This window comes from Chiroxiphia lanceolata, chromosome 5 (genome assembly GCF_009829145.1).
Source record: "Chiroxiphia lanceolata isolate bChiLan1 chromosome 5, bChiLan1.pri, whole genome shotgun sequence".
NCBI classification, from domain to species: Eukaryota; Metazoa; Chordata; class Aves; order Passeriformes; family Pipridae; genus Chiroxiphia; species Chiroxiphia lanceolata.
This window is the reverse complement of record NC_045641.1, coordinates 60,625,875-60,641,745: the sequence shown is the minus strand read 5'-3', so window position 1 is coordinate 60,641,745 and position 15,871 is coordinate 60,625,875. Positions and strand designations below refer to the sequence as shown.

The 15,871-nt window shown below is 40.4% G+C and overlaps 1 protein-coding gene across 6 annotated transcripts in view; it reads right to left on the bottom strand.

Annotated features, from left to right (window-relative positions):
• Positions 1–15,871, bottom strand: part of DENND5B (DENN domain containing 5B) — a 113,509-nt gene that overhangs the window by 56,834 nt on the left and 40,804 nt on the right. For 3 of the 6 annotated variants that reach the window (XM_032688041.1, XM_032688043.1, XM_032688046.1), the window contains exons 2-3: positions 11,226–11,291; positions 4,628–4,737 (exon numbers count right to left, since the gene is read on the bottom strand). In XM_032688041.1, the coding sequence (XP_032543932.1) occupies positions 4,628–4,737; positions 11,226–11,291 (176 nt within the window). Of the gene's footprint in view, positions 1–4,627; positions 4,738–8,678; positions 8,711–11,225; positions 11,292–15,871 lie in introns of all 6 variants that reach the window. The other 3 variants (XM_032688044.1, XM_032688047.1, XM_032688045.1) reach the window with 2 other exon arrangements.

Here is a 15,871-nt window from a genome sequence, read left to right as displayed (position 1 = left end):
CATTTACTTTCTTCTTTAAGTGCTACAAAATAGCTTAGACTGGAAAAAGAGGGTGTAGGAGGGGATGGGGAGGGAAACACCCAAAATCTATGACAGCCTCCTTTTTGATTTACCACTCAGCAAAATCCTTTGCAGTGATTCTGCTACACTGGGTGTTTCTCTGAAACGTGGCCCTGGTGATAACTGGAGGCATTTTTCCAGACATTCCTTGGGAATGCTATCAGCCATCTAATACAAAATAACAAACATCCAGCAAAACTTGTTTGAATGTGCATCAGCAGGAAACTCTTCATGTTCTAGCTAAATCAGTATGTTTATAAACAAAGAACTAAAGCTGCCTTTGTACCTTCCAACTGAAGAAATAAAAAAGAAAGAAGAGAGGGAGAGCCTTCAAAGTGTTCCTCCTTTTCCAAAAGGCAACAGTTGAAGTCAACTTTCCCAAGGGATGTGAACCTACACACAACTGAGCGTATCCCCTACTGCCTCACCTTGACCTGGAGTAAATTCTTCTGATGGTAGAAGAGGTCAAGAGAAATAATCACATATTTTCAGGCACATCCTACCCTGAACTTCTGCAGTGCACCTTGCACAGACCACTTGAAAATCTGATTAAGCTGCTACCAGCCCAGCTGGGATTCAGGCAAGTGGTCCAGACTCACTTCACAACAGGCTATCAGGCCCCTAAATTATCTAGGACAGCTCTTATGTATTGCTCAAAAAGGTAATGTATAGGGAAATAAGTAGCATGGAGCTGACAAAAAGAATTTAATTCAACTGATGGGGTTTGCTGATACAAACCATGAAACTGCAGCTTGAACCATTTTTAAACAGCAGCCACATTTTCATTCAAAAGCTTTATAGCTTTTATTGAGGCGTTAACAGTAGTGCCATGGTTAAGGCTTCTCCAATAAAGAAGTAGTAAAAAATCCTTGTTTCACACTTTATTTAAATTTATTCTGCCCAATAAATATCTCTCTTCACCTCATTTTTCTGACAGGCTTGCTTAATAAAAATTTATTTCTAGAATGCAGGCTTTCAATGGTGGCTATAAGCCTTATCAAAGCCAAGCAGGCTGAAATCACAGGTTTAAATCTTAACGCTATCAAAGATTATATTTTTCTTCACTCTACAGAAAAATACCTGCATAAGCAAATTATATATATGGCTAAGATCAAGAACAGATAAGCATCAGGGAAATTCAGACCAGCTGAGACAGTTTCAGAAGCCTGTTTAAATAAATTTCCTCCAAGACTTAATTATTATTCCCTTGTCCTTTATATACTGAGTATATACACACAAAGGGATACTCATCTATTAAGTTTCAGCCACAGTTTGACATATGTAGAATAACAACATTTTAAGACCCTGGCTGCAAACCCTGGCACAGAGGCTGTTGCTGTTGTTAGACCTACAAGAGGACATGGGAGAAAGCAGAGAAAGAAAGAAAGGAGATGGGAAGGACCGAGGCAGGAAGAACAACCAGGAGACACTTAAGAAGCTGAGATCAAAAGGAAGAGCCTGCACTCATTTACCAGCAATACAGAAAGCTTTGAATTTGCGGTTAATGCATGAAAACTTTCATCTTAGGGCCTTGGACATCAATCACTTCCCATCTCATCTGTGTCACACATGCCACAGGAGAGTGTTGAGGAAGAGCAACTTGGGATGTGCTAAGAGGGGTGAAATCTTTGCCTGCTGGTGTGAAGCTGGCTGGCTAACAGTGAGAAGGCAGTCAGTCACCTCTACTGCATCTTTGTACAAACACTGAAAACTGTCCAAGGTTACTGATCAAAGGACAGCATTTTGGTTTCCAGAGCACTTTACTATTTACATTTAAACATATTGATCAGCAGAAAAATGTGGAATTAAATCGTATTTGCAATAAGGCTTATAACCAAGATGGTTTGTAAAAATAAAAGGAAGCTGCACCAAGACAGTTAAAAAGGTATCAACTAATCCATAACCTGTCTCTAGAAGTCATGAGCAGGAGATACCCTTTCCCTAAACACAGAGGCAGGACACAGACACTGTAATCCTCCTCTCCTTCTTCTCCTGGACATCCTCCCTTCCAGATATTTCTGAAGCAAAGGTCCCCTCTGGACCACTGCCCACTAGCACTGGTTCATCACTTCTCCATTAGATCCTCCATTTCACTTTTTAAGCCTCTATATATTTCTCATGTTCACAATATGCAGCGGCAGCAAGCTCCATACCCAAATTGCACTGTGGGTGAGTGGGTGGAGAGAAAGATGCTTTTGTTTGCGTTAAAGCCTGATCCTTCAAATTACACCAGGGAACCTTTGATTCTTTTATTTCAGTACATGAGACGTTAAACAGATAATACCTCCTTAGAGTTCAGAAATACAGGCAAAGATTTATATAACTTGATGAATCAGAAGGCTAAATAGGAGGCTTGTTTCCTAAAAAATCCAGTTTCCTCTCTACTGATAACTTAGATTTGGTACAACACATCACTTGCAGAGTGGCCACAGAAGATAGCATGTGAAGCTAGGGAGGGATAATCACAAAAAGCAGTGGGGGGAAAGAAACACTTCCCCATTAAAGAGAACTCTGATACATACTTTGAAAGTGAGAGAAAACATGACTTTTAGACAGCTTGATTGCTTGGAAGTTCAGGGGGTTATTTTTAAAGCAATAGGATGGTTCCAGAAGGCAATTGAAATTCCTTAAGCATCCAGCAAAGCCAGAGTTCTCACTAAGTTAACCTTCAAGGATTTATGCATTTTCTTCTCTGAGGAAAATTGCTTCTGGAAGCTCACATAAAGCAAACACATAGGCAGAACTAATACAGCAAGGCAAGATCAGAAAGGCCAATAATTGCCTCAAGGGATTCTGTGGAGGTGGATATTACTTTAAATGATGCTTCAGATCAAAACAATAAAGAAGTTTTCCAAAAGATGGTTTAAAATATCATTAAATACTGCTGCTGTTAGTAAATGTTTTTTTTTTTCCCTCCAAGACACATTGCAAATGAAAGATGTGTTCTTCAGCTGTTTGATTTTAGCTGAATGAAACTCAGATCAATTATTTTATTTTAATAGGTCTCTTGCTGTTTTAGCATTCCATTTTTATCTGATACTATGACTACATTTCAGGAATATTAGACATTTTCAACTGCAATGTGAGAGACAAATAATGCAGCAATTGCAGCTGCTATATTCCTGCTGCACAACCCCCATCACTGCTCCTCTTAACATCCCCAATTCAAAGGCAGAACTAAAAGGCATAAATAGCCTTGGCAGTTGAATTATTACCATCTTAACTGCTGATGAAGCATCACTCAGAGTCCTCCGTGACTTCTGTATAAGCAAAGCGATGTGGAGACCTGCCCAAATACCACACCAGCTCCATCAGTGCACATTTGGAAGCAGAGGACAGAAATCCCCAGCTGTCAGCAGGCAGAGGGAGTGACTGGGCTCATCTCTGCCTTTCAGTGCATGTGCAGTGCCACAGTATCAGTTCTATGTCGCTGCTACTTCCAGCTCCTGTATTTCCATGTTAAATATTTGGCACAGTGCTTAAAAAGAGAATTCAGTGAAAACTGAGATGAACTTCAGATTTCTACATCTTCACGATTGCAGGGAAGTTACAAATTCATTTTTGTGTTTGCAAAAGCCATTTTATTGTGGGGTTTATCTATTTCTCACCTCTCCTGGGTGAGGGCCAGGAGATTCTCCTGACTTCATACCTGCACCATACAATGAGATCAGTTCTGTTTTGTAGCTAGTATGCAGTTCTACCCTCTGCAAATGCAAAGAACATCTAAACCAGACTGGGAGGGGGGAAGGGGCTCCCTAATTTTCCGATATTGAGTTAGATCCAATACACATTTTTGAAAACAGCGAGAAGCTGGTTGCTTTTAAGTTATAAAACAAATAGCATTTTCTGTACTGGGAAGCTCAAATACCAGTAACCTGTTGTCAGGTTATATTCCTAACAAGTGCTTTACTGATTGTCAAAACATCCTTTGAATATCAGCTCTTCAGAAAAATTCCCAGGGGACCATCAGTCTTTCAGTTGCCACTGCCTCTCCTACAATAACTGTTTTTAGCTCCCTTCCCAGTCCATGGGACTTAGCAACATAGATCCCCACATCAAATTTAGCTGAGAGGAAAGAGATGTACCAAAGATGCATTGATGCAGAGGTGCCATTAAAAGTGATGACCCAGCAACAGCTGTGATTAAGGTAAGTTCCAGTTTCTGCATAAAGATTCCTCTTTCCCTTGCTATATGCAGAATCACAAGGTGTTTTGTACTCCAAAATTTCACAGGGATATTAGTATCTTAAAAATTCCTTGGTTTGCCTCCTGTGGATATGTATCCCTTCTCACCCAGTCACTGGGACAGTGGTTAGATTTGTTCCATCACGGAGTACACTTAAAACTACAACTAACAAGGGAAATTCAGTATTTTACTTTTGCTGCACCTGAAAGTATCCTGTATTTTCACAATACCTCCTCCTCTACAGCTTTCTGACCAGCACACCCAGTGGGTGCTCTTAGTCCCAGCAGAAGCACCTCACAAGGGCTGGTTGTAAACAACCCAGGAACTGCTTAAGAGTTGAAATTGTCAGGTAACAGCTTGAGAAGAGAGTTTCTCTACCTACCATGTTGACAGCATCCTGGTCAAAGGGGTTCCACTCGATGTTCTGAGGGTAATGGGCCAAAACTTTGGACTTGAAGGTTCTTCTTAAGGGACTCTGGTCGAAATTCTCTCCTGCAAAAAATGAAGAAATAATGACTTGTCACAGCAGTGTGGCTTCAGAGGGAGCTCACTTGGGCAGCTTTCTTTTGTTTTTCTCTTTTTTTTCTTTTTTCTTTTTTTTTTGTGAAATCTGAAGGGCATTTTCACTTCCAACAGAAGTACTACTCTTAAAAGAGAAACAGAAAAGATGCGCATTCGGTCTGACCTTACCCTCCTTCCCACAAAATCTTACAAACCAGCTTCCAGCTTAGTATTTACAGCATGGAAATATATTGTCAAGAGAAAAATGACTGCTGGGATTTTACAGAAAAAGATCCTGAAATGAACTGAATTATTGACCTTCCCCTATAGCTTGAATATCTAGAGATGGCTTTACTTAGTCACTGAAATAGCACTTCCCCTCAAGTTTGTTAGAAACTGTCTTAAGGTCAACAAAAAAATATGAGCACCTCTTGGCTATTATAAATTATTCAAGGATTCATTATAGATGATCTTTTTTTATATCACAAGTCCTGTGTGAAAATTAAACATTTATTTTTTTCTACATCAAATTTCAAGGGCAGACATTTTCCACACAAAGAATCCAGCAAATGCAAGGAGGAAGATCGAAATTAGACTTCAAGCAGAAATGCATCCAGTTATCAGCATACAAATACTGTATTTCACAGTGATATTTTTAATGGAGTTTCCCCCACTGGATTGCCTACAGTATGCAAGAGAGCCATCAAAACAAGAAGTTAAAGTCTATTAATTAAATTACCATCTACTACACTTTTTTCAGGTATCAGGTTACTAATTCCAGTGTTCTTGCTTTAAAAACTACAAGTGGGTCTTTTCTATTCATTTGCTTTCTGAGAGAGATGAACGGGATGGTGCCTTAGGTTCATAACGTGGTAAGTTTTTCACTAACTCCTGCTTTCCACTTAAAAGCTCCCTCTGGGACTTCTTAATGTTACCTAAGTACTTCTCAAAATACATTACTGAAATAGAATTGGATTTCTTCTCTTTACAAAAGAACATTATTTCTCCTTATACTTAAAGAGAGAACCAATATTTCACTAATGTTTTTAATGAGAGATTATTTTGGATTAAAAAATAGTCAATCGCTTGGTGAGTTCTAAAGGCAATTCACCAGTCCTGAGGTCACTAACCCCTCTCTGAAGGCAACATGGACCACAGGTGTATAACTTGTGTTTTCTGAGTTACGTACAACAGCTAATCCTTCGTGCAGCGAGCAGCCTATGAGGTGTTGCAAAATTCACAGTTCAGGAGTTACTCGAAGGTTTCTGAGGCTGCATCCACTCGGCACATTCCCTTTGCTCCTTGCAAAGCACAGTCTACACAATTATTTGTCTCAGAGTGAATTGATTCAAGGAACTTTCTGTACAAACTGACATGTCAAAGGAGAGCTTTTTGCTTTTTTTTTACCTGGCAGAGCTTAGGGTCTGGAGGTAATTGCAGGGAACACAAAGTAATGGAGAAAAACACAGTGGCAGCTCACCAGGTAAAAATTATCAGGGCAAAGTTTTAGGAGGGTTGAAAACCATTTTTTGTATGAAACCCTTAGCACATCTTCAATGCAGAGGGCAGAAGCTGCACTGTGTCTCAGGGGCCACAGTGGCAGGGCCATTGCAGCAGCACCTGCACAACAGAGGCAGGTGGAGGAAGAGGAGGCAGAGGTCAGGCATTTCTTACACCAACACCAGCTGCCTGTTTGGTCAGGAAGGGAAAGCAGAGGCTTATGCTGGAGTTTCCCTCCACAAGGGTGCGTGTAGGCGGATGGAAATTCCTCAAGACACGTGTCAGTGGTGCTGGGATTGCATCTCACCCTGCTGTGAGAGCCACTGCACCGAGTTCAGAGCAAACCAGCTCTTCCAACAGCATTCACATGCGAATGCATTCAGAGGGTTTAAAATCTTTTTCTTCCCAAGTAATCGCTATGATTTTAAAGATATGGTTATTTTTATACAATGGATCATTTTGAACACAGGATTTAGACACATTGTAGCCTTGTGGTGAAATCACCATGTGGTGAAATGTGGTGTTCAAAAAAAACATGTGTATGTGGCACTTGGGGACATGGCCTAGTAGTAGCAAGGCAGTGCCAGGTTAACGGTTTGACTCGATGATCTTAAAGGTCTTTTCCAACCTTAATGATCCTATGATTATTTTTCTTCTAGCCCTACACCTGTCTCACTTCCTTTTGGTGAGTAACCATTTGGGGAGAAAAGCAAATAAGCTTCAAGAAGGCTGTTTTGGGCTGGGGAGGAGAAAAAGTGAGATGATGCAATGCTGCAGCTGTATTTCCTGGGGAAGGAAATGGTAAGGTGAGGAGTGGATGAGGGGACTGGGGAGATCCCACTCTGTACAACTGCCTCAAAGGAGGTGGTTGTGAGGTGGGGGTCAGATTCTTCTCTCAGGTAACAAGTGACAGGACCAAAGGAAACGGCCTCAAGTTCCATCAGGGGAGGTTTATACTGAATATTAGGAAAAATTTAGGGTTGTTAAGCATTGGAATGTGCTGCTCAGGGAAATGGTTGAGTCACCATCCCTGGAGGCATCTACAAGACATGCAGACGTGGTACTTAGGGACATGGTTTAGTGGTGGACTTGGCAGTGCTGGGTTAATGGTTGGAGTCAGTGATCTTAGAGGTCTTTTCCAAACCAAATGATTCTATGATTCCACATGAGGAGCTCTGGTAGGCGAAAGCAGCCTGCTTCAGGAATTGCTCAAGGCAAACCAGAAATCCAGCAAAAGTGTATGCATCACTGAAATAAAGAAAACTGAAGTTATTAGCTAAATTGGATCAAATTCAGAAACATGAAGACCCTCTCCATGCTCAGCTACAAAGTCAGATTGAAATACCAAAAAACAGAAACCATTACTCTACTACAGAACATGGCAGTAGAATAATCTCTTATTTTGGTCTAAAAGTTCTTTGCAGAGGCATTAGAGATAAAGATAAAATGGCACCCATCAATTCCTAAAGCTTCACAAAATAAAGATCCCAACAACCAACATCAGCAAAAATTCTCTCTCTGGGTATGTACTTAAACATACCCAGCAACATTTTTAATTCTTAGTATCAACCATAATTAATGTGCTTGCATAATCAAACAAATATGGATGAGGTTATTGCCTAATTAGATCTTCAAGAATTCTCACATCTGACAGAGTTTACCTGACAACTGTGAATTGGCAGAAAGGCAGATATTTGATGCTAAATTTGTTTCGTTGCTTTTACTAAAATTTAGAAGAACTGGATGACTTCATTAAGTTCTCCACTACTGACAGCAAATGATTGCTGGAGTCCAAATTTCTTTAAAGTCTTCCTTTTCCATAACACAAAAAGGTTACTGTAACCTAGTGGATGGATGCTAGTCGGGTAATGTGCGTGCTTCAGAGGTACTCATCACTTTTGCAGTTCATCACTTGAACCCTTCACAGGTTCTTTGGGGGCCAGTGTTCCACTCTACATCACAAAGATGTTGTAAAAACACCTTTTGCTTGAAAAATTTATTTCCAAGTTAGACCAAAAACTATATCACTGGGGATGCAAGAGCAGTGAAGGCCCTGATATCTTGCTGTTCTTATTATTTAACATCCTTCATCTCATCTTTCCTATAAACCACCACCACCCCCAACTTGGGGGGCAATACTCTGGAGCATCTAGAACCAGTGGAGAAAAACAAGGCGTATTTGCCAATCAACCACTGTAATAACGATAAAATGAGGATTTCAGTCAGCTTTTGGAAGTGACCAATAATTTGTACGCTGCCGAAGATATTTGTGCAGTTGTTTAGATGACAGATAGGTCTAAAATGTTTTGGTTATGAAGCACAACCAATGCTTTAAGAAATCCAGCTTCCCAAAACCAGCAGTTACAATGTTCTAGTAGGCTGACAACATGGATTCATTTTATCCAGGAAAGTAGATGGCACAAGCAACTTACCTTTGCAGAGTCTCTGCAGTGTTTGCATTTTACTACTCCGGTGGTTTAAAAAAATATAAATTAAAGGTAAAACACACATGGACAAAATACGATTTTCTCAATCAGTGATCACAAAACAAAAGAGAAAAAAAGCCAAGAACCCACACCGCAGTGAATCAATCAGTCGTTAGCTCAAAAGAACTCAACATTGCACCCCCCATACAAAGCTACCTCCCAGAAAGTTAAACAGGGTAAGCTTTTAGAGGAGACACACAATTTAGGAAAGAAACAGTATGAGGATATGACAGGAAGCAGCCAGCATGTCAAGGTGAAATGTTATTGTTTGGCCAAATTAGCAGGAAACCCCTCAACTCTCACTGAAATGAGATGAGAGACAAGGACCACGACAGCCAGCCCCACACTGACAAGCAGCTGGAAGAGAACCACAGGGAGCAAAACCTTGGCAAACAAGAGGGAAGGGATCTGGACCAAAGGGTACCTGATAGTATCATCTCTGAGCCTTGGTAGTTCTGAACTACTGAGCCACACGTGGCAAAGAGAATTTACTTAGTTGTTATTCTAGACAAACAGCAAATTTTCATTAAAGCTACTATGTGCTTTTAAGTGCTTGCTTAGTAACTTCCCAAACAGGATTAGCAAGGCACATTAAAAATGAAGCAAGTATCAAATGTGAATTGAATCCATATACTAAAATATTAATGGGCAGATAACAGTACTGTGAATGCAGACAGAAACATCTTATTTGGTGTGTGGTGCCCATTCATGCAAACAGCATAACTCATAGGGTAAGCTGCCCCTCAGAGGCAAATTAAAAAATTGGGTTTGAATAGAAGCCTTTTGCTCTCAGGATATTTTAAAAAAATATTCAAGTACTTTCAAAATTGTGTAAAATGTGTCACACTCAATTTCCATTTCAATTGGACACTACATCCTATGTAACTGTACTCTTCACAACCAGTCCCTTTAAGGCACTGGTTTTTAAAGGAACATTTAGTTTCAAATTAAAAGCAAATGGTGAAGTGACAGATGCTAGATCAAGAAAAACTGTGCTAATTTAATTTCAAAATGAGAAGATTTCTCAAAATTAGAAAATATCTGTGTTTTGGATACAGGATACAATTACTAGGGAAATGCTGCTACAATTGTGAGGTTGTCAGTCATGACGGCTTTCATAAGAGTGATCCTATGTATAAATGTAGTGATCTTAAGGTTTAAGCAGATCTGTTTCAATTAATAATCACAGCTACAGAGGCATAGAAAGCCATGTACCAAATAGGCAGAGGCATCCCTCCACCCACACCCTCTGGTCCAGGGAATGCAAGCTATCTGTCTCTCCTTCCAAGCTCTGGAATGTCAACAGGAATGCCTGTGACTACAAAAATAAAAATATCTTTTATTCCTTTAGAGGAACATACTGGCAGCACAACTATGCACAGTGCTGTGCCTCGTGGTGACCATCTCTTTGATAGCTATTTCCAACGAAAAGTGTTCAGCACATCCAGCTACGTTCTCTCCCTGCAGACGGAACTTTAGGTTTATTCTGGATGACCCTGCACAAGAAGCAAATAGTATACAAGGTGTGAGTGAGAAAACAATGTGGGAGCAGCAGTAACAGTGCTTGGCTCGGGAGCAACTAAGCTGTTAATTGTCAGGTTCAGGAGCTGGTAAGTTTAAGTAGGGCAGAAACTGCTCTGCTGGTTTTACTCTGAGCCCCACCAGGATGCCAAGGTGGCAGTGGAAGGCTAGTCAGAGTTCAAGGACATTAATTCAAAGGTGTTATTTCTGAGCACAGTCTCACAGCAGAGAAGGGAGACAATATGAAAGAGGACTGGGACAAGGCAGACAAAACAGTTTTCATTCCAAATTTTTAAAACCTGCATTGTCTGTAAGATGGTGTGGCTGTTTGGGGAGCGGCTGAGGAGGGGGGCAGTGTCTAACCTACCTTTTGCACATTGATACATAAAGGAATTGATGGATCACATTTAAGCAGGAAGCCATAGGGGGTTGTATACCCTTCAATACATCTAAATTATTTGGATTTTTTGAGGGCAGGGACGGGGGTGTGTCTGTGTGAACCTCACCAGTATTACTATTTAAATCTAGACTGCAAAACATGCTTCCTTGAGATGTCAGGAAACTTTGGGTCTCTGCAGCAGATGTTGGTGCAGCTGGACCTCCCAGTCCCCTTTGTTCACAAATCCACACAACCAAGCCTATCTAAATTTGTAGATAAGTATCCTCCAATGCAAGATATTATTCAGTCTTTATCAAGCACAGAAAGATCTAGCATATCTCATCTCCACCAATATACTGACTCCACTGCTGGGATTTTGCTGGAGAGGGGAAGCACATCTGCCAAGAGAGCATCAAGAAATAGAACAAAATTTACCAGATATTGATTTAAATTAGGTAAAGAAATAAAAAAGTCCAAGGATTTTGGCTTTGATTTTGATCTCTGATTCTTATTTGATTCAAGGGGAGTTGGAAGACTGAAAATAAAGAAACAGAGAGGGCCTGGTGATTGTTTTGTCCTTAACCCCTTTTTACCTGAGGTTTTGTCTGCAGTATCTGAGCTCTTGCCATGGAGATCTGCTTGTAGCCATTTGTACAAGACTACACAACATAACAGACAGAAATAAAAAAAAAAAAAAACAAGTATGAACAAAATGAAAGGACATCCAAATGTACTGGGGAAGGGAAAAAACGTGAACCAGACATTAAATACTCCCCCTTGTAATCTCTCTTCCCCCCACTACTGGCAAAGGGTAAATCCATGTGACAAATAAACCCCTCTATGACTGTATTACGACAGAGGTGTTGAATGCAATGACAGACATGGTAGAATACTTGACAAAATTAGTAACAAGATTAAATTCTCAGTACTTCAAACAGCATCCTGCCTTACAGCTTCCCTATTATGAAAGACATCTTTGTTCACATATTGAGCCATTCCAGAGCCCTTGAAACTCAGGGGGAAAAAAAGACATCAGTTCTTCAACTAGCGTTGAACTAAACCCAAGAAGTTTTATTTAACAAAATATTGTTAGCTATGTTGTTACACCTTCAATCCTGTACTGCATACCATTTTCAGGACTTACTGAACTTACCTAATAGCTCTAGTCATCATTTCTGTCTCATAACTGGGTGTTTTTAGACTAAAATTTGGATAAATAAGCTATGTTTAGAACTTGGCTGAACAATTTTAATGTCTTCCAGCAACAGCTATCCCAGCAGGCACTTCTAATGGAACAGCTTCCTCAGTTAGCCTGCCTAACTGAGGTTTCTTCCAACTGGTTTGCTCATCTCCTGCAGAAAACCAAAAAATGTTTTCAGATACCACGGAATTTCTTCGTCAAAAAAGTCGCATTTGCACACTACACAAAGGCATTACATAATTCTTCTCAAGTTAAATCTATTTTTGTAGACCTGGCACCCACATTAGAGGTGCAATACCATTGGCCTCTCTAGTGATTCAGTTCCTAGGTGTAAATTCAGAGTATTTCCACCACAACCTCATACTTGACCTGTTAATCCTGTTCAGAGGACCAAGACAGTTCTGCCAAGGCCAGATTTTTTTGGGAGGCAGCACTCAGCAGAGGGTACAGGAGTTCTTCCAACAGAGATTCTTAGATGTGAATTTGTATTTTAGGATAACTTTCTCTTTTCTTTAGGATGCACCTGAAGATAGCCTACATTAGAATCTGCAGAGTGATGTTTTTCCACCCCATGCATCTTAAGTTATTTCATTCTACTTTTGAGCTGCTTGAACTAAAAAGTTTCATAAGTATTTAAATTAAAGAAACAAAACAATTGTCAAAGTTAGAGAAGACTCTTGCTAATCACCCATTATCCACACCACCTTTACAACTCTCTCTGCCAGGCTGTCCTCTCAGTTCTCCCCTAAAGATTATCATACAAAGAGAATTGCACACTGAGCTTCCACGGACTTTGCCACCACCTCTGCAATAGGAAGGGTGAAAAGAGAAGATGTAACAACTTTGTGAAATAATGTATAGCTCAATGAACTGGGACAGGTTTCTACTACCCATTTCAGCACTTTGACCATTTATTATCATCAATCATGTGGCTAAACAGTCACACATGTTACGTAAAAACTCCTGCACAAGAAGTCAAATTGACAACAGACAGAGCTATGGACACCGTTGTACAGCCTAATTTTTACACAAACACAATGTAATGGAATACTACCATTGCCACAAACTAATTACACTTAGGAAAGGCTCACTATTTCAAAAATTCTTTTAAAAAGGAGTTTTGTCTACCTGAGAGTTATTGCACATCTAAATAAGAATAAAAAGGCTCTAATATGAGAAGTTTAGGTTCCAGCATCCTTTCCTTCTGACCTTGATTAAAATACTGAATTCTCTGCCTACAGAGTAACACTATACAGCACCAACACTATCAGAGTCTTAAAATAGCCCCAAGTCCCAGCTGCCAACAGACCACATACATCTCACTACACTCACCAAGAACTATGAATTATACCATCCCTTTTACATAAAACTTGCATCATAATCTTGTCAAATTAAAAAAAACTGTGGCTTAAATTACATCAGTTTGGCTGATTATTTGCACTGGGGTGGGCAGAGTTAAAAAACCAGGTACCCAAGGCATGGTGCTCCTACACAATTGCCTGTTATCTTTTTGTTTAGTTACATAGCAAGTGAGCATTGTACATAAAACCATATGAAGGGTTAGAAATCCAGCTCTCAGCTCCCAGAAGAACAGCAGAGTGAAAAATGTTCAAGCAAGAGCAAGTCACCAGCACAGGTCCCTAAACACAGCAGGATGCTAAAGCCTGTCTAGCAAGGGATTCCTGGCTTTGGAACAACAGGCACCCAACTACGGTCTTGGGCTGAACTGCCAAGAAAGTGAAGGTATTTTAGATGCCATCATATTCTCTATGAAGTTTGGACAGATTCCTACTCATTGCAATGCCTGTTTCCCACTCCTCATTTCATGTGCTCACCTCCCTCCATGAACAGAACACAGAATGAGGTACCCAGTCATGCCTTTTGCACAGGACACCTTTCACATTTGTGCTTTCTACTTATTTACCAGGATAGGATCGAGTTCAAATGGACCTGGTTTCTGTCTCATTCTCAATCTGGTTTTGGAAAAAGACTCACAATCATAATTTTTGATTCAAATGAATCTTAAAGCAGGTTTTGTTCTCTACTCCACTATAACAGAGGTAGTACAAGGGTCTTGTCTCAGGATCTGCTTTGCTACAGTTGGTATTTCTGGAGAAAAGGGGAAGAAAAGACCAAAACCCACAAACAACCAGAACTTGTCATCCTAAAAATCCCTGTATTATTACTGTTTAGGTTTGTGTGCAAGAATGCAGGAAAGAAAGGGGAGTTTTTCAGTAAACTTTGCTTTGGGGCTTTTTTATGACAAGAACAGCCTTATTTTTATAATTCCATCAATCCAGTTGTCTTTCAAACTGGGCTGTACTAAAATAGATTTTTTTTTTTTAAAACCACTCTGTAGTACACATAATATCATGCACCAATATCAGTCTCCACTCATCAGGATAGCAAGTTTCAGGTGTTTTGTTACTTGAAGCTGTTTCACCAAAGCTGTGTTTATACAGTGGCAGAGTGTGAATGAATTCACAGATATAACACCTTCTGCCACCCTAATTAAGCTTAGTTTGCAAGTCACTACAAGAAAAGAAAGAAGTTTAATTTGGGCTGGAACGTTTTCAGCACTAAACAACTGTGATATAAACAGAGTACAAAGATGCCCATACTGCAGCTCAGCTAACCAACTATGCCTGATTGGGGTTTTGCTTTTTTCTAGCTTTCCTTTTACCCATCTCACACAAGTTTGGGGTCTCAGTTCCCTGGACTCAGTACTGTTGCACTGCATTTCTCCAGTTTAAAGGAAGCCCTTGCTTTCTGATGTCCCCAAGAGCTGTCCCTCGGTGTACTCAGCCACGAAGAGGATCCAAAGGACTAGTGGTTGGTTTTTACTCAGCACTTACCATAGGTTGTGGTGATAAGAAAGAATTTATCCCCAGTTTCCAGGGAAGATTTTTCTTCTTCAAACAGCACAATCCACAACCCACTACAGGCACTCAAGACAGCTACTTAGAACACCCTGAGCAGGGACAGCCTCTTTGCAGTGCTCTGAAGAACTGGCCCACACATCTGTGAGGTTTAGACAGCTGGTTTTCTCAGTGGGCAAAAAGTGGATTAAGGAGAGTGGGCCCAGAAGTGGCCCCTCACTGTAGTGAGTTACTTTTTTGCACACCCTTTATAAGCAAAGGGTTACAGGAAGACAACTGTTGCCTGTCAAAGGCTGCAGCTGCTAAGCTTTATGAAAACTTAGTTAAAAAGTGGTTTTGATGAGAAAAGGGTCTGTCAAAGAAAGAACTTTGCTTCTTGTAGTCAAGAAAGCTCTTTCATCGGCATAAAGCAGAAACACTCCCTTGTGTAGCACAAACTTTGCTTAGGGAGTTCTGAAAAACTGCTGTTTAAGCCGCTGCCAATAAAGAATTGTCCTTATGACAGTCTCCAAGAGCCAGTCTTCAGCCAGTTTTCAACAAATGAATCCTTTTAGAGTAAGAAAAGACAAAAAAAAACCTTCTCCATGCTGAAAAGTCACCAGAACCCTCAGGCAAGGCTTGAAATTACCAGAGCTTCTGGACGGAGAAGGGTGGTGAGCAGGAATGAAGATGCAGAGAGACAAGGATCTGCTGCCCACGCAGCCAATATTGGTCCTTAATGCTGGTACTTCCACTTAAGAGCTACCCCAGAAACCATTTCAGTTTGGAGATTGCTCTCAGCTGCTTCAACCCAGCGCTGCACCACAATAACTGGAGATCAGCATATCGCTGCAAATGCTTCCAATGGGGGCAAAGCTGTCACTGAGACAAGGCATTTATGCAACGTGCTGGATGATGCAGTTATTATTAGCTCTGAAAAAAAACCAACAACTTTAGTTTTGTCAACTGAAAGTGTTAGAATACTGTTAAGAGGCAAAAATATCACATTGAAAGAAAGATCAGTCGTTGTAACTACTCAGTTAAAATACCTCTTCTGCCATGAACATCTCTGCAAGAACCTACATGTCTTAGTCAACACCAACTTTGTTTACAATCTGAAGAACAGGCTGCTGCCAGTGAGTTTATAGAAGGGATCATTAAGAAGCTATCAGTGCGCAGT